Source organism: Oncorhynchus mykiss, chromosome 20, assembly GCF_057628025.1.
Source record: "Oncorhynchus mykiss isolate SJ-2025 chromosome 20, ASM5762802v1, whole genome shotgun sequence".
NCBI classification, from domain to species: Eukaryota; Metazoa; Chordata; class Actinopteri; order Salmoniformes; family Salmonidae; genus Oncorhynchus; species Oncorhynchus mykiss.
Genome location: NC_143041.1, coordinates 30,606,756 through 30,629,694, shown reverse-complemented (window position 1 = coordinate 30,629,694; position 22,939 = coordinate 30,606,756). Strand labels below are relative to the sequence as shown.

At 44.1% G+C, this 22,939-nt stretch overlaps 1 protein-coding gene across 1 annotated transcript; it reads left to right on the top strand.

The window, feature by feature from the left end:
- Positions 1 to 1,210: 1,210 nt before the first annotated feature.
- col1a1b (collagen, type I, alpha 1b) lies at positions 1,211 to 22,939 on the top strand. Its single transcript, NM_001124206.1, is given in 49 exon segments — positions 1,211 to 1,403; positions 3,117 to 3,320; positions 4,022 to 4,047; positions 4,473 to 4,508; positions 5,207 to 5,302; positions 5,983 to 6,054; positions 6,909 to 6,953; positions 7,364 to 7,417; positions 7,768 to 7,821; positions 8,192 to 8,245; positions 8,473 to 8,526; positions 8,799 to 8,852; positions 8,971 to 9,015; positions 9,282 to 9,335; positions 9,619 to 9,663; positions 9,788 to 9,841; positions 10,422 to 10,520; positions 10,791 to 10,835; positions 11,040 to 11,138; positions 11,433 to 11,486; positions 11,814 to 11,921; positions 13,003 to 13,056; positions 13,480 to 13,578; positions 13,824 to 13,877; positions 14,123 to 14,221; positions 14,408 to 14,461; positions 14,656 to 14,709; positions 14,899 to 14,952; positions 15,076 to 15,129; positions 15,398 to 15,442; positions 15,899 to 15,997; positions 16,234 to 16,449; positions 16,654 to 16,707; positions 16,861 to 16,914; positions 17,042 to 17,149; positions 17,703 to 17,756; positions 17,922 to 17,975; positions 18,154 to 18,315; positions 18,642 to 18,749; positions 18,932 to 19,093; positions 19,432 to 19,539; positions 20,136 to 20,189; positions 20,307 to 20,414; positions 20,641 to 20,694; positions 21,022 to 21,129; positions 21,235 to 21,526; positions 21,770 to 21,960; positions 22,124 to 22,366; positions 22,779 to 22,939. Coding segments are annotated over 49 exon segments (4,377 nt in total). The 5' UTR covers positions 1,211 to 1,321; the 3' UTR covers positions 22,926 to 22,939.

Here is a 22,939-nt window from a genome sequence, read left to right as displayed (position 1 = left end):
TTGTATACACCCACACCATTCCAACACAGAACAGCTTATTTTTAACATACTATTTTAGAAGTTGAACTATTTAACTCAAATTGTAATTAATTGTAGGTCATATTTCATAGAAATCTGGAAACACTGGTGACTTTCTGTGCAATCAGATACTTATTCTGATCTTGCCTTTCATGACACAGTCCTGAAAAACATCCCCGTCCAACAAAATCTCAAGATTCACAACACAAAACCAGCTGTTATGCCACATAAAAAAAGTCCTTAGGCTACAACACAATTGAAACAATAAAACACTTAATTGCATCTATCAGATATACAGTGTTGGGGAGTAGTGAACTACATGTAGTTCAACTAGTAATTAAACTACATTTTGCAGTAGCTTGGTGGTAGTTGAACTAAATTCAAATCTAGGTAATGTTTTCAGTAGTTAGTTCATGTTTGATATATGTAGCAGTGTAGCTAACAACTGGAACTACACACTACTTTTTTTTGCAAAATAAAATATGGGTGAATAAGGCAATAATGTCCTCTCATTTTCAACATCAGACCTGCCTAATTCTCACTTGAAACATAGTTTTTGTGTCTACTAGGCTAAATTACACATTCTGTTAACATCTGACTCCAGAGTGATATGTTCTTGCAATTTGGTAGTCTATGACATTTCAGATGTAGATATGATAATATATTACAAAGTAGTTTAGATGTAGTGAACTACTTTCCCAAACTAACTTTGGTTAAGTAAATTATATTTTATTCATTAAGGTTAGCTTAAGTTTAGCTGAATTCCTTCCATTGTAAAGTAATTGTTAGCTTGGTAAAGTATATTTGCAGAGCAACTTCCCCAACACTGCAGATATACAGCAGGGAATATAGCCTTCTGTTTTGGCTAAGAGAAAACAGATTCCAAAGTGTTGATCAAAACGATGGAGTGTTCTCCACACCTTGCCTCAAGTTGAACAAAAGTGGTCAGTACAAAGACCATCCACCGGGTCGGGTAACCGTTTGAAGATGAAAAAGGAAAAAACCGCACCGGTGTTTGAATGTCCACGTTTTAACCAAAATGTGAACTTGTTTGACACCCTCCTCCCCCCTTGTGAAGGAGGGACTCCTTTCACTTGTACAAGTTATCTTCTGCGCCCAGGACCTCCCCAAAAGTTTGGCATATAAAAACCCAGTTCACTCATTTGTTTAGGCAGTAGGGAGGTTCTGTCAGGGTCTGGATTGGAGTAACAAAGTGCCGGACCCTGCTTTTTATGGTTGGAGTCTGAGGAGTTAAAACAGGATTCCCCTTGCCTCAAAGAGTCTACATGTCTAATATTTAGACATGTTCAGCTTTGTGGATATTCGGTTAGCGCTGCTGCTCAGCGCAGCAGTGCTATTGGCAAGAGGTCAAGGAGAGGACGATAGTAAGTATCACTTTATATGAGATTATGGGACACAGGGACGCTCGCAAGAACAATGGATAGCGCGTAAAGGGACCGTTCTATTATGTTTGGGATGATGTAAATAACGCTTACCTACCCTGTCCTAACCTGACGTTATATTGTCAGCAAATATAATCAAAGGGGTTATATCATTGCTTTCGGAGCTCCGAAGCTCAATGCATTGAACAAGGATTGTATATTTTTTTGCTTTCATGGCTGCTGGTTCTCTGGCGTGCAGACACATGTTCAGTGAGCCCCATGCGCTCGTTTTTCACGCGCTATTTCATGTCCTCCGGCTAGGGAAATTCTAGCTGTTGCAAAAACTTGGATGCGCAATGATGACATGATGTTAAAATGGAATTGGAATAAAATACAAATCTACAAACCACTTGAAACAATTATATTACTTATGTTAAATACAAATAAGAAATAGGGAAATGTTTTTCAGAAAAATAATAAAATATTATTGGCATTGACGCCTATCACCAAAATCGAGGAATTATATTATGTACAATGGCAACAACGAATTGTGCCTGGACTGAAACAAACTCCTGAAAGATTAGGCGATAGGAAAGCCATATTCCCCATTAGCCTACTAGTATACATGGAAATGTGTAGCCTATTTAATACACTTCATGGCATCTGCAATAAGAACTTTCCATTGCTTGATTTATAATAACTTTAAACCAGGGAGGCTAATTAAGTGAAAATAGTTGTACTATGACGTCTTCAGGAATTGTCTAGACATCAATTTATCAGATTGGGTGGGTATAGCTAGGGGGGTGTGGCTCGGTGGATTATAATGTCATTGTACAGGCTTGGAGCGCAGCTCTGTGGCAGATATTGGAAATGTTGGCTTCATCACCAGAATGACAAAACAAGCCTGGGCCGACTGCCCAAATCACCACACGAACCCTCGCCTGTGTGCCTTGCTTCGCTACATGTAGGATATACCGGCCTGTCTGATTTTGGCTATAGGCCTTGGCCTACTTCATATCCTTTCGCTTGTAGTTCAAAGTTCAAACATAGGCCTGGGTAAATGTCATTACACATTATGCATGACACGAAGAGTTTCATGTCATTTGGAAACTTTTTTGTTTTGCATTTTCACCAACCACGTCACAACTCCATTAGACATCCCCATGGCCTTTGACCAATACTGGTCTACTGCAAAGGCAACAACCAGTGCAACACAATAGGACATTCAGATCATTTATGTCTATAGTTTGGAAAACAATGAAGAGAGAACCCTGTCTCTGTAGGCTACTTTCTCTTAAAAATTCTCTAAATCTATGATATATCAAAAATATTCTCTAGTTGGGCCATGAGCCTGGGATGTTGGTAGGTATAGGCCTTGCTAATCTTATGCCTATGTCATTCAATGGGAGTGGTCTCCTAGGATACTACATTATGACTACCTGTGGCAGGACTCGAGTTTCACAGCCATGACTGGTTGCTATTTTCGAATTTGTCGTGCATTGTGTCATTCCTATTCAACTAGATTTGGGTCTAACCTACACATTAGAAGAAGTATGCTTAAACAGTTTGTTCTGATTAAATAATGTATCCCATTTTATCAGACATTCAGACAGTATAATTGCAGCAAGCGTTTGCTTTTGAAATGCTCACTTCTGATAGGTCTATTCAATTGCCATGTGACTTACCTTACGTTTCCAAAACTCTCCATCTTCGCAGGCGGATTCGGCAGCTGCTCGTTGGACGGCCAACAGTACAACGATAAGGATGTATGGAAACCAGAACCCTGCCAGATCTGCGTCTGCGACAGCGGAACCGTTATGTGCGACGAAGTGATTTGCGAGGACACAACCGACTGCGCGGACCCTATCATCCCCGACGGCGAATGCTGTCCTATCTGCCCCGATGACTCCGAGAGCGAGGGTAGCCTACCTTTGATGACCACTTACACCTGTGCCTTTTGGTAGCGTTCTGGCGCCCCCAGTGGCACCAATAGGCTGCAACGTTTCCAGTTATAGACAGAGGGGGACAAAGGGAACCGATCGGGCCTTACACAGCCTTACACGCTGGCCATTACTTAGAATGGACTGTGGATACCTCATTGAGGATAAGCAGCAAAAAAAAATCACATCGGATATTACTATTGCTTTTCTTTCCCCCACACCTTCTTTATGAATGGATTAACCCTGTTCAATGCTGGAGATGTGGATGTGCAGATACATTTTACACTCACATCTTCACTAGGCAAGTCAGTTAAGAACAAATTCTTATTTACAATGACAGCCTACCCGGGAACAGTGGGTTAACTGCCTTGTTCAGGGGCAGAACGACAGATTTTGCTCCGGGATTCAATCCAGCAATCTTTCAGTTACTGGCCCAACGCTCTTACCACTAGGCTACCTGCCTCCCCAAGGCAGGTATATAGGCCTAATCAGCATTAGGCCTGTAATGCCTTCACACCCTGCTATATGGGATCCAGCCATACATTAATTGTCAACAGGGTATTATTGTACATTGAGAATCATTGTTTTACAGGATATGTTTTTTACTACAAAGTTCATGGGTGATATGAGTTAATAAGGGGTAATAATAATATGACCTCTTCCTCTTAATTGATTTCATAGATCCCCAGTTACCAGAAGGTCCTCAGGTATTTATGCACATTTTACAGCTAGTATTGATTGTGTTAATTATGTTATTATGTCATGTTTTATATGTGTTATAACACATGTATTATTGCGTTATTATGTCAGTGAAAAATCAAATGATCAATGTGTTAACATTATTGAATAATGATTGAACTCTGGCCTTCTTACAGGCCTCATAAATAAGCCCATATGTTCATTATGGTTCATATTTATTCAAACTGTGATACCTTTCAACTGTGCTGTAGGCCTACCATGTAATCCTCCACCAAAGGTTCAATGCCTTCATTTATGCTAGGCCTACTCTACATGTGTACTGACTCTAGTAGTTCATAGCCCAGTAGGCTTACACCGCTCTCATCGAAGTGTCGTGCAGTGAAACAAGCACTGCAGCACACCTGATTCTCTTCCTCTTGTTGTACATCCACAGGGACCACAGGGAGGTGATGGCCCCAAGGGTGACGATGTAAGTTTTAAACGGTTTATTTTCAGAAATAAAATGAAATCCTACAAACATACATATATATATATATATATATATATATATATATATATATATTTACTAAAGGTACAGTTTTTCCATGAAAGACATAGGGGGGAAATCACTAGTGCATTAGTGTCACTGATTCTTTGGACGAAGCATGGCTTTGTGGAAGTGGTGCTTAAGGTTGAGGTTGAGATTTGAATTGTAAAAGATTGTAAACATGGGTGGGTATTTCAGAAGGGGAGGAGCTGGGGTTTAGGCAAAGGCTTTGACTTATCTGCTGTTTCTGTTCAGTACAGATTTAAGCACCTCAGCACAGAAAAGCTATTTTGCAGTATAGTTAATACTATGTCATTTTAACTACTTAACTTATTCCAATCTTTCAAAGTAATGATTGACATTCGTTTCTAGAGACTGGTATGCATTTTTCAAGGATTTGACCTATTGACCTATCAACCTTTGGTGGAACTTTGACCTTTGCATCACAGGTCAAGTGCTCCTGTGGGTGGTAAAATCCAGATGTAGCTTTCTAGCACATGGAGCCCCAGATTCAATAATTTGAGATTTCTGTTTTGTGGGGAAAACAGCAGAGCCAGAACTGCTATTCATGGGATGCTTATCCATCTCTCTGTCTTTTTTACTAAGAACCTATGTATCTGTCTGTCTGTCCATCTCTCCAGGGTCCTGAGGGTGTTCCAGGTAACGATGGCGTGGATGGCCAGCCTGGCCTGCCCGGCCCCCCAGGCCCCCCTGGACCTCCTGGCCTTGGCGGCGGAGTAAGTTACCGCCATGACAAAATCATATCCAAAGGCTATTTCCTGTGGGTATTTACCAGTCACTACCAGTCTAGTACCAGAGTTATCAATATCCATGGTGTTTGGTATGCCTGAGAGGAATTATTAATAGATATCTAAGTTAGAGAGTAGTGAGTGTATCTCCCTGCTCCTTTCAGCACCAGCGGTGTGTGGACAGCTCCCTAGCCTCTAAATCTGGTTTGTGGAGGAGAGGAGTTAGACTAGAGACAGAATACAGAGGCACACAATAAACTGTTATGATTGTTGAGACAGTTGGTAGTAGAGGGAGACTATTCCTCCTTCTTGATGGTGATGATAGTAGTGACTAGCCACATTGTATGATTCATTGTTTCATGTATCAAGCTGCTATTTCCCTCTTCTGACTAAGGTTGCATCCCAAATGGAACCCTATTCCCTATATAATGCACTACATTTGACCAGGGTCAGTAGGGCGCTGGTCAAAAGTAGTGCACAATATAGGGAATAGGGTGCCATCCAGGACTCAACCTATGACTGAGTTACAGACAATTTTATAAACAGTTGTAACCAGTTATGAACAGTTGTAACCAGCCGTTTTGTCACCTCTATGCTGTATGCTTTAAGAAACATCCACAACTTAAAGAAATGAGAAAACAATTGATTATTTATTTCCTTTCCTGCAGGTCTTCTCTCCTCAGATGCACCATGGTTATGACCAGAAATCCAGCGGTGGCCAGGCCCAAATGGGACAGATGGTATGAATGTCCTCATCTTGTCTTCCTCTGTGCTGTTTTAGTGATCAAAGTGGAGCCACATTTGCAGGCTAAATTGAGCTAAGAGGTCTGGTCTCAGGCAGTATCAAGCACCATTGTGAACTGTATGCAGCACATACTAGATGACAACATTTCTGTTGTCTGGATTCAGAAATGCACAACCATTATGTATGTGGTCTATACCAAGCCTCTACAAAAGCAGTCTTCAGAGCAGTGTTTAAGATATATAGTTTAAGCTACCAATTACTTCACAATGGAAGAAGTTACGCTACACTATAGATACCCATATAAAATATTTAGCTCTATAGTTACTTTGAAAAAGTAGTTCACTACATCCAAACTACTTTGTGAAAAAATATAATTTCTAAATCTGAAATGACATAGACTACAAATTGCAAGAACATATCACTCTGGAGTCAGATGTTAATAGAATGTGTAATTTAGCCTAGTAGACACAAAAACTATGTTTCAAGTGAGAATTAGGCAGGTCTGAACACTACCAAGATTTGAGTTGAATTCAAATTCATTTGAATTTCCGCGGGGGCGCACACATCAACTCTAGCTACATGGTATTGCTGTTTTGAAGATCATGGATCCTGTCATGGTTAGGTGACGATTTGCCAATGCAGTGTAGTTTACACTAAGCTGTACAGTACAGTACAACACTTTTAGGTTTGCATCAGTCCTCTGGTAGTGATTGCTCACAATGATCAGCTATGTATTTTATGCTTTAGATTACAATACCTCACATATTCATCTCAATCAAGGGAGGTAATGTACTGCTACCAATGGTGTCATTTATTAATTGACTAATTGGTTGTTGTGTTTTCCATCAGGGCCCTATGGGGCCCCGTGGTCTTGCTGGCCCACCAGGCAACACCGTAAGTATCCTTTCATTATTTCTTTTCATTTTCAACAACAACAACCTCACTCATCTCATGTTTTATGAGACAAATAACAAAACATTTATTTGAATCTCTTTTTGTTATACCAGGTGTGATATATAGGTGTGAAAATCATTCCAGTTATAACATTTGTTGTACATACATTTATACAGTATACAGTGTAGTATATTTATATTTGACTTAAGTAATATATATCTTATAACAATACTTCTTATAGGGCCGGTTTCCCAGACAGATTAACCTTGATCCTGAACTAAAAAGATAATTCAATGGAGATTCTTCATTGAGCATGTTTTTAGGCCAGGAAAACTGGGCCGCATTTCTAATAACAGTAGTGTATATAACCTGTGTCACATGGTTGGATCTGTGTTCCTGTCCTCCACCAGGGTCCCCCCGGTCACCATGGTCCCCCTGGCGAGCCCGGTGAGCCTGGCGGTTCTGTGAGTATCCAAAAATGAGAACTTCCTTTTGATTTAAATATCAACTGACACATATTCTGAAAGCACCACTTCCTGACCATGACCAATAGTTGTAGTAGCAGCCCCTCCATACCCCCCAAAAAGCCCCCCCCCCCCCCCCCCCCCCCCCACAAACACACACACAGACACACACACTTCATCCAATTGTGTTTACTTTATATTTCACTGAGCCCTGACATGTGTGATGTACAGCAGTTATAGTAACTATACTCATGCACTAGCAACCTTTGCGAACCAACATCGACACACAATATCATCAATTTTGAAAGGACACACACACACATCCACTCATCTTTGTTTGTTCCTTGTAGGGTCCCATGGGTGAACGTGGTGCAATGGGCCCCCATGGCAAGAACGGAGATAATGTACGTCATGTTTTTTGCACAATCTCAATTTTCATTCTATTTCATTCCATTTGTTAGATCTGTAGCTTGAAAGCCATGTTCATTTGTAAAAACAGAACTCAACATAGACTTGTCTAGTTTTCCCCCTTTGCAACTTACACCACAATATTTTCCCCAATGTATATTGTATTGACATGTTATCATTACATACATTTTAATAATATATATAATATAATCATAGTAATTGTATCATCCATTTTTTATACAGTTTTTTATTCCACATTATTATCACTGTTTGTATTAGCGGCAGAATTATTCACAGTGAGAGGACCTCTCTGTCTCTGTGTCTGTCCATTAACCTCTGTCTCCATCCCTCCTCTCTACTCTACAGGGTGAGCCTGGCAGGTCTGGTCGCCCCGGTGAGCGTGGCTCCGCTGGCCCTCAGGTGAGTAGCCCTTTAACCCTATAGGTCAAGGGTCAGTAGCTCCTGTGAAAACAGACTTGGTTCATATCAGTAAAGGACCTACAGGGCAGATTTGTGTGTTTGATGAGAACCATTCTAATAGACCAATAAAAATACATTTTAGCTTCAACACTGAAAAGGCAACACTATTTTCTTTATGTCTCTTATGAAGACGAGTCCACAACATTTCTTCTTCTCCTATCCTACAGGGTGGGCGTGGAACCCCCGGAACTCCTGGCCTCCCCGGCATCAAGGGACACAGAGTGAGTAATATAAGGAGGAGGAGGGACATGAGGATTCTCCAGGGTGAAGTTTTTCCTAGGTACAGATCTAGGATCAGCTTTCCCTCCCCAAATCCTTTCCCTAACCATTAGCAGGGGAAATGAATAACTGACCCAAGGAAAGCTACTAAGGGAAACTTCACTCTACTCCCACGATTATATGATGGCCATGACACTACAACTTTCCTACATTACACTCCTAACCATACAGAATAACATCTAACCTAACAAATGCTCTTTGATTTCCTCCTCAGGGTTTCAACGGTATGGATGGCGCCAAGGGAGACGGTGGCCCAGCTGGCCCTAAGGTTAGAAGTCTATCTAATGATATCTATCACCATGTGAGTCTATCATTACCTGTTGTGGAGAACTCATCTGTTCCCTGGTGTTTTCTTCCTATTTTTCTCTTTATCCCTCCGACCACAGGGAGAGGGTGGTTCCCCTGGATCCAGTGGCAACTCCGGTGCTATGGTGAGTATCCCGTTTATATGACAAATACACTTTGATTTAATTTAAGTAAAGCTCTCGTCTCAATAAACACATCAGAGCCCATTAACTCTCAGGAACTTTAAAGATATCAACCTGCTTTCCAGGAGTAGCAAAGACTAAATAATGTCAGTTTTTTAAACAAAACATTATGGCCCAGTGAAAGTAGCCAGCCGCTGACATTGTTTGGTCATTACTGTACTATCTAGCATTACTGAACTCCCTCTGCCTCACCCTTCCCGTCTCCCCAGGGTGCACGTGGTCTTCCTGGTGAGAGAGGTCGCCCTGGACCCGCTGGCTCTTCTGTAAGTACCACACTGCACTGCCCTCACTTCATTTGATTGATAGATTGTTTGATCACAACATGAATCGCAGAAAAACCTTAGACACTATCTCCAATGACACAGAAAAGTCTGAGACTTGATGTCATGTTGATGCATTGCTGCAATACCCCTAAATATCAACTCCTTTCTTTAATGTGCAGTATGCTTACACTTGTTCACCTGGCCAATATGCTTTCATAAATTGTTCTTATCAGAACCAGAAATAAATAGAATTGATAATAATTTCCCCCGCTTCTTCCTCTAGGGTGCTCGTGGTAACGATGGTAACTCTGGTCCTGCTGGATCTAATGTAAGTATCTTTATTACTGGTGACTAACCTGTCAACCTGTCAAAGCAATTCAGGGTACACCATTCAGTGTCATGTGTTGGTCCTGACTATGCGAATTTAACAAGTGTTTATTTGATCTTTTCAGGGACCCACTGGCCCATCTGGTGCCCCTGGATTCCCCGGAGGTGCTGGAGCTAAAGTATGTCATACCCCCACACCCCAACCCGCTAACCCTAACCCTAATCCTCTTGTTGCATCCCAATTCTCCCAAAGTGTGCCCTTGTACCAATCCTCACCATGCATTTGAAAGCACTGGATAGAGGCAGTTTCACCCACATTTCTTACACCAGCCTTTTCCTCTCAAATCCATGATTTAAAGTGAACAAGTACACTCTTAGGGCAGAAGGGTAGAGAATTAGAACCCAGATTGAGAACCTGATCTGATATAGGCAGTGGCCACCAGATGGCATATGTACACCTCGTCAGTACAGAGCTCTATTAGAGAGGAAACAATGAGAGGAGTCAGAAGATGAAGTCGTACAGAATATGAATGACATAAAAACAACAAATTATTAATTATCTTCCTACATTCCTATGCACACACACACCCACCCACCCACACACACACACACACACACACACACACACACACACACACACACAACCCCCCCCCCCCCCTCTCCGTCCCCCTACACACATACAACTGTAACATCAGTCACAAAGACTAAATATCCAGTATCCATACACCCTCCTAATTCCCTCTCTGCTGCCCCCCTTAGGGAGAGACTGGTCCTCAAGGAGGACGTGGCTCAGACGGACCCCAAGGATCTCGTGGAGAGCCCGGTAACCCCGGACCCGCTGGTGCTGCTGGACCCTCTGTGAGTACTATTGTGCATGCATATGCTTGCTTATATGATTATTTGTCCTGGTTGTTAATGCTTATATGTCCTTATCATACATACTGTATATCCTTATATATATATATATATATATATATATATATGTATGTATGTGTGTATATTCTTATGGTTTCCCTCATAGTGCACCATCTAACCTCTGACCCCTGAAGTTTACTGCAATATAATGTTCCCCCAACCCTTTCCCCTCTCTCTTCCTCTCTTTTCCTCTCTTCTCCTCTAACCAAACAGGGTGCCCCTGGAGGTGATGGCCAAGCAGGAGGCAAGGGTTCCACTGTAAGTATGAGCCATGTGGATACATCAAACTGATTGTTCAGATGATCTATGATAGATTATGTTCAAATTAATACGGGTAATACTTCATATGGAAATGATAATATATGCCATTTAGCAGACGCTTTTATGCAAAACGACTAACAGTATAGTATGTCCAACGGGTACTGGTACACTAACGTTTGTCTCCTCTTGTCTGTCCCAAAGGGTGCTGCTGGTATCTCTGGTGCTCCTGGTTTCCCAGGAACTCGTGGCCCCGCTGGACCCCCTGGATCTGGTGGTGGAAACGGCCCCAAGGGTAACCATGTGAGTACCACTGTTACGATCACTATTTTGTAAATTGGTCAAATAGCATTTATTGTATACGCTCGCTGTGCTGCATTATTTTGTGATGTGCTTGTGCTATTTTGAACAAGCAGTCATGGCGAGTATTGTTTTGTAAATTGGTACAACACAAAATTCAATAGAACACAGTAATTTAATGCCTCTCTATGGGGTATAACTTTTGTAGCACTTCACTCCATTTTGTGATGTGTAATATTGACCAGGAAGTAGTGGTGTGTTACCTGATGTGATTTGTTTGTTTGTTTTCCCTTACAGGGTGAGCACGGAGCCCAAGGCCCCAAGGGAGAGCCCGGTGTAAAGGGAGAGCCTGTAAGTTTGCAATGAACTCTATGATATATCACCTATGGAAACACAATCTTGCACACTGTAGCTTACCATGTCTGAAAACATTTAGAGCCTGTATCCGGGACACAGATTAAACAAGCCCAGTTCTGGACCAACAAGCATCTTCACTGGAAAATCCCAATGAATGCAGCTTTTTGTTCAGGACTATGATCAATCTGTGTCTGGGCCATAGGTGTCTAACCCAGGTGTATAACCTGTTTCTTCTGAAGCTGTTGTTAGACTGGTGAGTTTACTGTACTATGGGTTTGGTCTCATGTCTGACCCCTCCTTTCCACCTCTTTCTCCAACCAGGGTTCCGCTGGTCCCGGTGGACCCCCTGGACCCTCTGGCGAGGAGGGAAAGAGAGGCGCCCGTGGTGAGCCCGGTGGAGCTGGTGGTGTTGGACCCCCTGGAGAGCGTGTACGTTCCCCACCTCTGACTCCTCAGCCCCCTTCTCCTATGTCAGATAACCCTTCCCTGAAGTGCCTCTCCTCATAACAAATGTGTCTCTACATAGACAGATTCATTTTAAAGTGTTTGCGTTTTGTTTTCTCCATATGATTACAGTAAATATGTTTATTTATTTTAGAATATGAAAAACCATAAACCAACCATCAGAGCCTCAGCCACCAGTCTATACTACTTAGAGCCTCCGCCACCAGTCTATACTACTTAGAGCCTCATCCACCAGTCTATACTACTTAGAGCCTCATCCACCAGTCTATACTACTTAGAGCCTCATCCACCAGTCTATACTACTTAGAGCCTCATCCACCAGTCTATACTACTTAGAGCCTCAGCCACCAGTCTATACTACTTAGAGCCTCATCCACCAGTCTATACTACTTAGAGCCTCATCCACCAGTCTATACTACTTAGAGCCTCAGCCACCAGTCAATACTACTTAGAGCCTCATCCACCAGTCTATACTACTTAGAGCCTCAGCCACCAGTCTATACTACTTAGAGCCTCAGCCACCAGTCTATACTACTTAGAGCCTCAGCCACCAGTCTATACTACTTAGAGCCTCAGCCACCAGTCTATACTACTTAGAGCCTCATCCACCAGTCTATACTACTTAGAGCCTCAGCCACCAGTCTATGCTACTTAGAGCCTCATCCACCAGTCTATACTACTTAGAGCCTCATCCACCAGTCTATACTACTTAGAGCCTCAGCCACCAGTCTATACTACTTAGAGCCTCAGCCACCAGTCTATACTACTTAGAGCCTCATCCACCAGTCTATACTACTTAGAGCCTCATCCACCAGTCTATACTACTTAGAGCCTCAGCCACCAGTCTATACTACTTAGAGCCTCAGCCACCAGTCTATACTACTTAGAGCCTCAGCCACCGGTCTATACTACTTAGGCCCACAACCATCTGCATACTGTAGAATACGTTGGCCTCTCAGTGTTTGTCAGTCAAGCCCTGACTTTGTGACATGATGTGCCTGTGCTATGGTCCCATGTGTAATTTTGATCCTGTTTCTTCCAACAGGGTATGCCTGGTATGCGTGGTTTCCCCGGCTCTGATGGAGCTGCCGGTGGCAAGGTGAGTCAATAGTCAGATATAATAATAATAATAATAATAATAATGATATAATAATAATAATAATAATGATATAATATGTGTACAGTGTGTATACGATCAATACACTTTGATTTGATTTTAATAATTAATAAACCCTCAACTATAAAGCCATAGTCTAAGAAACATGACACCTGGTGTGTGGAGTGAAGCGCCATGTTTGGTCATACATGACATGAAGGAGTACTGTAAGCATCGTAGCAGAACATTGCATTGAACCTAGAAACACATTTTATTCAGCACATGATCCTTAAATATGCTGTCTGTGTGTGTCCTTATGGTTACCCTCATATAGCACTATTTCACCTCTGAGCCCTGGAGCTTACTGTAATGCTTACCTATCAAAACATGGCGCAGACATCACCAATTGATCTTCCTATGTGATAGGGTGGCCCTGGTGAGCGTGGAGCCAATGGACCAATGGGAGCCCAAGGTGCCACTGGTGAGGCTGGTCGTCCTGGCGAGCCTGGCATGCCCGGATCCAAGGTGAGTGGTACCTGTCCACATCTCTCTCTATTTCTCTCTTTCTCATTGTTAAAAAAAAAAAAAAAAAAAAACGACCATCAATTCACCATGTGACCTTTAACTTTACTGTAAGAGCATGCACAGTTTAGGACATGATATATCATTCACATAGATTTTGTGCAGACTTGTAGTCTTTGAGTATTGTAACCTGTATTCTCAGGTAGAATGTCATCTAATGTGTTTTCTTCTCTCCCTGCCTGCTGCAGGGTATGACTGGTAGCCCTGGTAGCCCCGGACCCGATGGGAAAGTTGGTCCTGCTGTAAGTACTACTGACCTATTCACTGCAAACGCAATGCATACCTAATTATTATATTATTACTATGATATATAATAAACTATATTGGCAAGAGGACATTATCGAGAGGACACGTTTTGTCCTCCACGTCTCTTAGTCGTGATGCAACGACAGTGGATCATGTGGTAGTCATGTCATTTGTTCAATCTGGAAGGCACCAAACCCTTTCATAACCTGTGTGATCCTTCTCTTCTCCTGATGTCCTGTAGGGTGTCACTGGAAACGACGGTCGCTCCGGACCCCCAGGCTCCTCAGGAGCCAGAGGTCAGCCTGGAGTCATGGGATTCCCCGGACCCAAAGGACCTGGTGTGAGTAAACAAACATACAAACAAATTGACATTCATTTCCCTCCTAAATAGTTGTTACTAACTAATTATTTTCACCATACTATTTCATATACTGAACAAATCTAAATGAATGTTAGGGGTCGTGTGTTCAGTGTGTTTTCTGACACACTGTATAAAATATAAATGTTGTCTGTCTCTTCCGTATAGGGTGACAATGGCAAGCCCGGTGAGAGAGGTGAAGCTGGAGCTGTTGGTGGTCTTGTAAGTAAAGCTATACTTATACCTGAAACAGATAGGATCGATCCTTCATACTGTCCTTTATGCGATATGGGCCCAATTTTGGACTGAAGTCCATGTTAAGTCAACTTATATCAAGTCAGAATAGGGCCCTTTGTCTATAGGCCATTTGTGTGTTTTCTTCGGTTTGTAACAGACGCCATCTTGTTTCTGTCTAGGGTGCTCCTGGTAAAGATGGTGACTCTGGTGCTCCTGGACCCCAAGGGCCTGCTGTACGTATTCACAAATATCTTTCTTAGAATGAATGGTACATTTAGCCAGACACATCCCCAGTACATTGTCTCCTTCAATATTGGATTGTCTCTTAACACATTGAGACACCTTTGTATGAATTCATTCATGAGCCACCCAGACACCATACTTAAACTGCGCGCTGATATAGTTCCCCCCTTGTGTTCCAGGGTTCTCAAGGAGAGAAAGGAGAGGGCGGCCCCGCCGGGCCTAATGGATTCCAAGTAGGTTACCAATCACAAACCTAACCTCCACAATCATTACTTGTCTCCATATTCACATTTTCAACCAATAATGTTACATGTTGACCTGAAATCTCAACCACACCTCTCCCATCTTCCCTATAGGGTCTGCCTGGAACTCAGGGAGCTACTGGTGAGCCTGGCAAGGCTGGTGAGCAGGTAAATAGTACCCTCCATCACAGAGGTCCTATAGGTTCTAGATGTAATTCCATGACATTTTGAATTGAAATTGGAAAAGTATATCTTATATACTGCTGGAAAGAAAGTTTTTTACCCAAATGCAGTTGTTGAAGTCTAATCAGCCGCTATCTAGCAATAAATGTCATTATGTGGCTAATGTTGCTATAAAAAGGGCTATAAATACATTTGATTGATTGATTGATTGATTGGTTGATTGACTGATCCTCTCTCCCCTGTCGCTCCACAGGGTGGGCCCGGTGAGGTTGGAGGTCCTGGCCCCAGTGGATCCAGAGTAAGTACAGTACCTTACTGCAGCTCTGAATAGGATCTGAACCCCCAGAAGCTGCCATCTGTCTAAGCTTCCCTCTTCAGTAGCTGTTCCATTACTAAACATGATGTTCACGGTCTTCTCCTCCCCTCCCATCGTCTCCTGCTCCTCTCCCCCCGTCTTCTCTTCTCCTCCTCTTCTCCCCCCGTCTTCTCCTCTCCTCCCATCTTCTCCCCCCGTCTTCTCCTCTCCTCCCATCTTCTCCCCCCGTCTTCTCCTCTCCTCCCATCTTCTCCCCCCGTCTTCTCTTCTCCTTCTCTTCTCCTCCTCTTCTCCCCCCGTCTTCTCCCCCCGTCGTCTCCTCTCCTCCCATCTTCTCCCCCCGTCTTCTCCTCTCCTCCAACCTTCTCCTCCTCTTCCCCCCCGTCTTCTCCTCTCCACCCCTCTTTTCCACCTCTTCTCCTCCCCTCTCCTCCTCAGGGTGACAGAGGTTTCCCAGGTGAGCGTGGTGGCATCGGATCTGCTGGCCCCGCTGGACCCCGTGGAGCCAATGGTTCTCCCGGTAACGATGGAGCTAGGGTAAGAGAACACTGGAGAGCACAGATACAGATGACGTCATTGACTTGGTCCTTATGTTGATCCAAGGACTGAGAATTACATTAGGCCCCATACAACCATATCATTAGTCATTTTCTTATTTATTTTTGCACCACAACAAATATTTTTCTGGATGTAATATTTTTGTTGATATATTATTTGGCCATAATGTGAAAGGAGTTTTAATGTATGTGTCTCTGTCTACCATATTTGTTTAGGGTGAGAGTGGTGCTGCTGGTGCCCCTGGCGGTATGGGAGCCCCAGGTCTGCAGGGAATGCCCGGAGAGCGCGGCTCAGGCGGCAACTCTGGTGCCAAGGGAGAACGAGGTGATGGTGGCCCCAAGGGAGCCGACGGTGGCCCTGGAAAAGACGGCATGCGTGGTATGACTGGACCCATCGGACCCCCTGGACCCACTGGTGCTCATGGAGAGAAGGTAAGAGCAAAATGCTGTTTGGATGAAACGGTTTTATTACTCAGTAAACAGTGCAATATCATTTGTTGAAAAACTATAGTGTAGCTACAGCCTTGATGTATAACATTATTTTTTAAAGTATTAAGTATTCAATTGAGACAAATATGAGATAGTTTAATTCTCATCTGGTCGCCACTCTGCCTCTCTTTCTCTCTCTGTGTTTAGGGTGAGGGTGGTCTCGGTGGCCCCCCTGGCCCCACTGGAGGTCGCGGTTCCCCTGTGAGTATCGTCCAATGACATACTACATCTTCACCTGCTTATGACGGTGGTGTAGTACGCCGAGTGATGGCACGCCATTTCTCTTTATCACACTGTATAAGCTTTTCATTCCCAACCTCTGACCCTGTGTGTTTTCTACCCATAATCCTCCAGGGTGAGCGTGGTGAGCATGGTGCCCCTGGACCTGCTGGATTCGCTGGACCCCCTGTGAGTAGCATCATCACCCAGCCCGGTCCAGTCCAGAACACTCTGAAGCTGGTCACAGTTCTGTTTCCAGTGGAATCCCATAACCCAGTAATGACCAGTCCTTTCCACTTCTCTCTTCCCACTTCAGGGTGCTGATGGTCAGCCTGGCAACAAGGGAGAGACCGGTAACAACGGCCCCAAGGGTGAGGCTGGTGCTCCCGGGCCCGGTGGACCTGTTGGTGCTCCCGGACCTCAGGTATGGCTGTCTGAGGCTGTCCAATCAGCTTTAACTCCCGACCCCCCAGACCCTCCCCCCCAACTAGAACATTTTATAATGTGTCCAACTGATGCGTACTAATCATTTGCATTCAAATTTCCAAGATAGATAGAAAAATACATTTTTCATGTTGCTGTTTGTTCCTGAATCAACAAATTCAGGAGCAGTTTGCAAATATACAGGACAAGTTACTTTTAGCTAACAGGGCACCTGTGTACAACATATATATCCTGAAACGTACTGTAATACAGTGACCGATTGAAAAAGTGCTGAGGACTGAATAGGTGATGTGACTGTAAGTTTGTCCTGTGTTTGTTTTTATTTGATTTCATTTCACCTTTATTTAACCAGGTAGGCTAGTTGAGAACAAGTTCTCATTTACAACTGCGACCTGGCCAAGATAAAGCAAAGCAGTTCGACACAGACAACAACACTGTTCTAAATAATATAGTAATGTTCAGTGCATATATTCATTATCCTAGGTTATATTTATTGTCTTTATGGCCTAACTCCCTGCTGTTTGTGTCCTCAGGGGCCCGCTGGTAATTCTGGTACTAAAGGAACTCGTGGTGCACCTGGATCCCCTGTAAGAACCTTAAACTTCTCCTCAAAGCAACACTTTTAATTGCTTTAAACTGAACAAAAATGTATACAAAACAAATAGTTGTAAAGTATGTGTTTTTTTGTGAAAGCTATTCTGTTATCTCATGTGTGTGTGTGCGCGTGTGTGTGTGTGTGTCCGTGTCCGTAGGGTGCTTCTGGTATGCCTGGTCCTGGTGGGAGAGTCGGTCCTCCTGGTGGAAGTGTAAGTTCACCTAACCAAGGTCCTCCATCTTCTCAACAATCTACCAAACAGTCCCATTCATGCACACTGAAACATATCAAGTTTGGCTTCTTGAGTTAAACATCTTTAACTCACATACTTTTATATTTTAAAAAGTGTTGCTCTGAACAAACTCGCCTCACCTCCTAAATGTTTTCAGGGAGCCCCCGGATCCGCAGGCCCCCCAGGCCCCGCTGGTAAAGAGGGACAGAGAGGTGGACGTGGTGAAACTGGTATCGCTGGTCGCCCCGGTGAGGCTGGAGCCGCCGGACCCCCAGGTCCCTCAGGAGCCTCTGGAGCTAAGGGTAACGATGGTCCAATGGTAAGTCAAGTAAACATATGTAAACAACAACAGCAGCTATAAACAAAGTAGTAAACAGAACAACACATTAAATACTAAAGGGATGAAGGGATATTGGGCCAAAACAACAATTATTATATATTTCAAGCATTACAAAACAAAATGAAAACTATGTAACGTACCAGATGGAATGTTAAAAAACAACAACTATAAAACAGAAAAAAATACAAATTAAAATCTGTAATGCTACTTTATTTGTAACATATGTATGTAGTCAAGTTGAAACCATGTTGATGAATCTCTTTATAAAGGCTTGTTCATGAATAATCTGTCATCTTTTTCTCCAGGGAGCCCCAGGAACCCCCGGACCCGGAGGTATTGCTGGACAGCGTGGTATTGTGGGTGGCCCCGGAGGAAGGGGACCCAGCGGTACTGCAGGAATACCAGGAACAGCTGTGAGTGTTCCCATCAACAACAACCCCCCCCCCCCCCCCCCAAAACACTGACCATATTACTCTTAACCTCTTATCAAAAGTATTAACTCACAAAAAAATCACTTTTGTCTTAGCTTTGTCTCTACTCCTAAAGCCTTCACACTTGACACTTAACCCTTGACTTGTCCCTTGTCCTCTCTCAGGGAGAGCCCGGTAAGCAGGGACCTGGCGGCCCCGTCGGTGAGCGTGGCTCCCCTGGCCCCATGGGACCCCCTGGCTTGTCTGGTGCGCCCGGTGAAGCTGGTCGTGAGGGTTCCACTGGTCACGATGGTGTTTCTGGCCGCGATGGACCCCCCGGCCCCAAGGTAAGCTTCCACTATCAAACCACCTGCTACACTGAACCTCTGTTATAAACAACATTGCTGCTGGATAATACATATAAACAGACTATTTGTCTTATAATGTATACACTTACTGCATTTTTAAGTAGAGCTTTTCAAGATGCTCAAAGAGCTTTACAATGTAAGAGAGGAAACTCACCTCATCCACCAACAGGAACCTCACCTCATCCACCAACACTTGTCCCCATCACTGGTGACATTACCCTGATGGCTCTTTGTCTGTGTGTGTGTGTGTGTGTGTGTGTGTGTGTGTTTGTCCGTGTGTGTTTGTCTGTGTGTGTGTGTGTGTGTGTTCATTGCAGGGTGACCGTGGTGAGAATGGTAATGCTGGTTCCCCTGGTGCTCCCGGACCTCCCGGTGCCCCCGGTCCCTCTGGTGCTTCTGGCAAGACTGGTAGCCGTGGAGAGTCTGTAAGTACCTCTTCTCGTCAATTTAGGGGTCGACTATATTAACATTCAGGCCTTAGAATTTGTTTTTTCATTTTGGACATTTGTTGGACTAGCTCGCAATGTTACCCTGACATACCCTGGGATACATACCCTGTGATACATCAATGTTACCCTGACATACCCTGGGATACATACCATGTGATACATCAATGTTACCCTGACATACCCTGGGATACATACCATGTGATACATCAATGTTACCCTGACACACCCTGGGATACATACCATGTGATACATCAATGTTACCCTGACATACCCTGGGATACATACCATGTGATACATCAATGTTACCCTGACATACCCTGGGATACATACCATGTGATACATCAATGTTACCCTGACACACCCTGGGATACATACCATGTGATACATCAATGTTACCCTGACATACCCTGGGATACATACCCTGTGATACATCAGTGTGCTGTATATGAGCAGATTAGTGAATCACCATTCATTCAGGTATTATTTATATATTTTATTATATGCAGTTATTCTTTACACACTTATCATTATCCTTGATTCTCTCTCTTTATCTCTCTCTCTCTCTCCCTCAGGGTCCTGCTGGTCCCGCTGGCCCTAACGGTCCTGCTGGTGGTCGTGGTGGTCTTGTAAGTTTTCTGTCAGCATTTTGGCATCCATACACCTTAACCTAATGCATTGTAAGGCTGTCCGATCTTTATTGTCAGTGTTGAATACCTGTTTGACCCCTTGGCATATATCTGCAGGGACCTGCTGGTGCTCGTGGAGACAAGGGAGAGGCTGGAGAGGGTGGAGAGAGAGGCCACAAGGGACACAGAGGTTTAAACGGCATGCCCGGTCTTCCTGGACCCTCTGTGAGTATACCAGGCTTATTATATTATACAACTCCTGTCTAATCTAATGCATCATATGTTAAAGTAAGGTGCTACTCTTTATGCTTATGTACTGCCATTTTAAAAGTAGTTTTTATCTGAGGCATTAAGGAAACATGCACATTGTCTCTGGGTTGAAGATCTGTTGTTCTCTAGGCTTTACCATGGCTGATCTAATGTGTGATTAATGTGATGTGTCTGGTTCTAGGGATCCCCTGGCGAGTCTGGGCCTGCTGGACTTAACGGACCTTCTGGACCCCGAGTGAGTGTGACACACACTTCAAGCCCACCAGTAGAACATTAATCAAGGCTGATAATACAATATACATATGTCATGTTGTGTTCTTTACCATAACAACACGATTACACACATCAGATTACGCAGGGATTTCCGATCTATTCCTTCATTAAAGTGATGTTGCCGGTGGAATGGAAGGAATAGGACCTCTAAATGAAGGCAATTGATGAAGGCTGAAATGTCAAGTTGTTAATAGTTGTTTAAGTAAATAATGTTGAGCGAGTGTTGTGCCTTTTCCTTTTCAAGGGATATGACTTCTAAAGGAGTTGTTGTTTTGTCTCTGTCCTACAGGGACCCCATGGTTCTTCTGGCTCCACTGGCAAAGATGGCATGAACGGTCTGCCTGGACCCATTGGACCCCCCGGACCCCGTGGTCGCAACGGAGAGATGGGAGCAGCTGTAAGTCTCACACTGACCTCTTCCTTTCCTCCACAAGCACAGCACACAGCACACAGCCTTTGAGGCCAGTTTTGACCCCTTCCTATCCTCTTCTTTTCTACCCAGGGTGCTCCTGGTTCTCCTGGTCTGCCCGGACCTCCAGGTCCCGCTGGTGGCGGCTTCCATGTCGCACCGATCTACAACCAGGAGAAGGGACCTGACCCCATGCGAGGAGGAGGAGGATACCACTACCGCGCTGACGAGCCTGACATGATGAACGGCCGTGACATGGATGTGGACACCACCCTGAAGAGCCTCAGCCAGAAGGTGGAGAACATCCGCAGCCCCGAGGGATCCCAGAAGAACCCCGCCCGCATGTGCCGTGACATCAGGATGTGCCACCCCGAGTGGAAGAGCGGTAAGTTCCAGGCTCAGTCCAGCCCACCTCCAGACAGACACTGGTCACGGACTAGGCATGCTGTGATCAGTGATTGATTGGTTGGTTGGTTGAAATTATAAGACACTCAAAACACAGCCAAAAACATCAAAGAGCTAGCAGCCTACATAAAAAAAACTCAAAGAATAACTTTACTTTATTTAACTTTTATTTTCATCTTAAGCACCTTGATGGCTTATCTTCTGTTCTTTCTTTAACCCACAGGCCAGTACTGGGTGGACCCCAACCAGGGCTCTCCTCTGGATGCTGTCCAGGTCTACTGCAACATGGAAACCGGAGAGACCTGTGTCTATCCATCCCAGGATACCGTCCCCATGAAGAACTGGTACACCAGCAAGAACATCAGGGAGAAGAAGCACGTCTGGTTCTCAGAGTCTATGGACAATGGCTTCCAGGTATGGACCATTCAGCGTAACCAGGTGACAAAGTGACTCGGTCTTACACTCAAACCTGGATCGCTAGGGACATGGGACTTGACTTGGACTTGAGGTGTAGTGTCCTGCCTTCACTACAACACTACCTTCATGATACTAACCCCCATCCTCTCTCCCTCTCCAGTTCCAGTATGGTAGCGAGGGATCCAACCCAGAAGACGTCAACATCCAGCTGACCTTCATGCGCCTGATGTCCAACGAAGCGTCCCAGAACGTCACGTACCACTGCAAGAACAGCATTGCCTACATGGACGAGGCCACGGGCAACCTGAAGAAGGCCCTGCTGCTCCAGGGAGCCAACGAGATCGAGATCAGAGCCGAGGGCAACAGCCGCTTCACATACAGCGTCAGCGAGGACGGCTGCACGGTGAGACGCCTACTACCACTGTCTACTTTTACTGTCCTATACTCTCTTCCGTTATCTTTCAACTCCCTTCTGAGCTCTTCCACTCGCTGCTATTCTCTTCTCTCTTTACTCTCGTATTTAACTGTCTTCTACGGTCTTCTACTCTCCTCTTCTCTCTTCTACTCTGTTGTCTTTATATCGCGCCTCTCTTTTTTGTTTTGTTCATCTGCTATCACATGAGGTGGTGGTGTATTGGCTTCCTTTTGAGATTAGACCGTGTGAAATGCATATTAAGGAACTCCAGATAGATGAAGTGATTAAATACAAGAGAGGTTATGTAGAGGTTAGTGTGTTATCAACCCCTTTTTACCAAGACTGGTTTTTGGATTCTGACCCATGCTCCCTCCTCTCTCTCTCTCTCTCCATTCCACAGTCACATACTGGCACATGGGGCAAGACCGTCATCGACTACAAGACATCAAAAACATCTCGCCTGCCCATCATTGACATCGCTCCTATGGACGTTGGTGCACCTGATCAGGAGTTTGGCGTCGAAGTTGGCCCCGTCTGCTTCGTATAAAAAAAAAAAGAAAT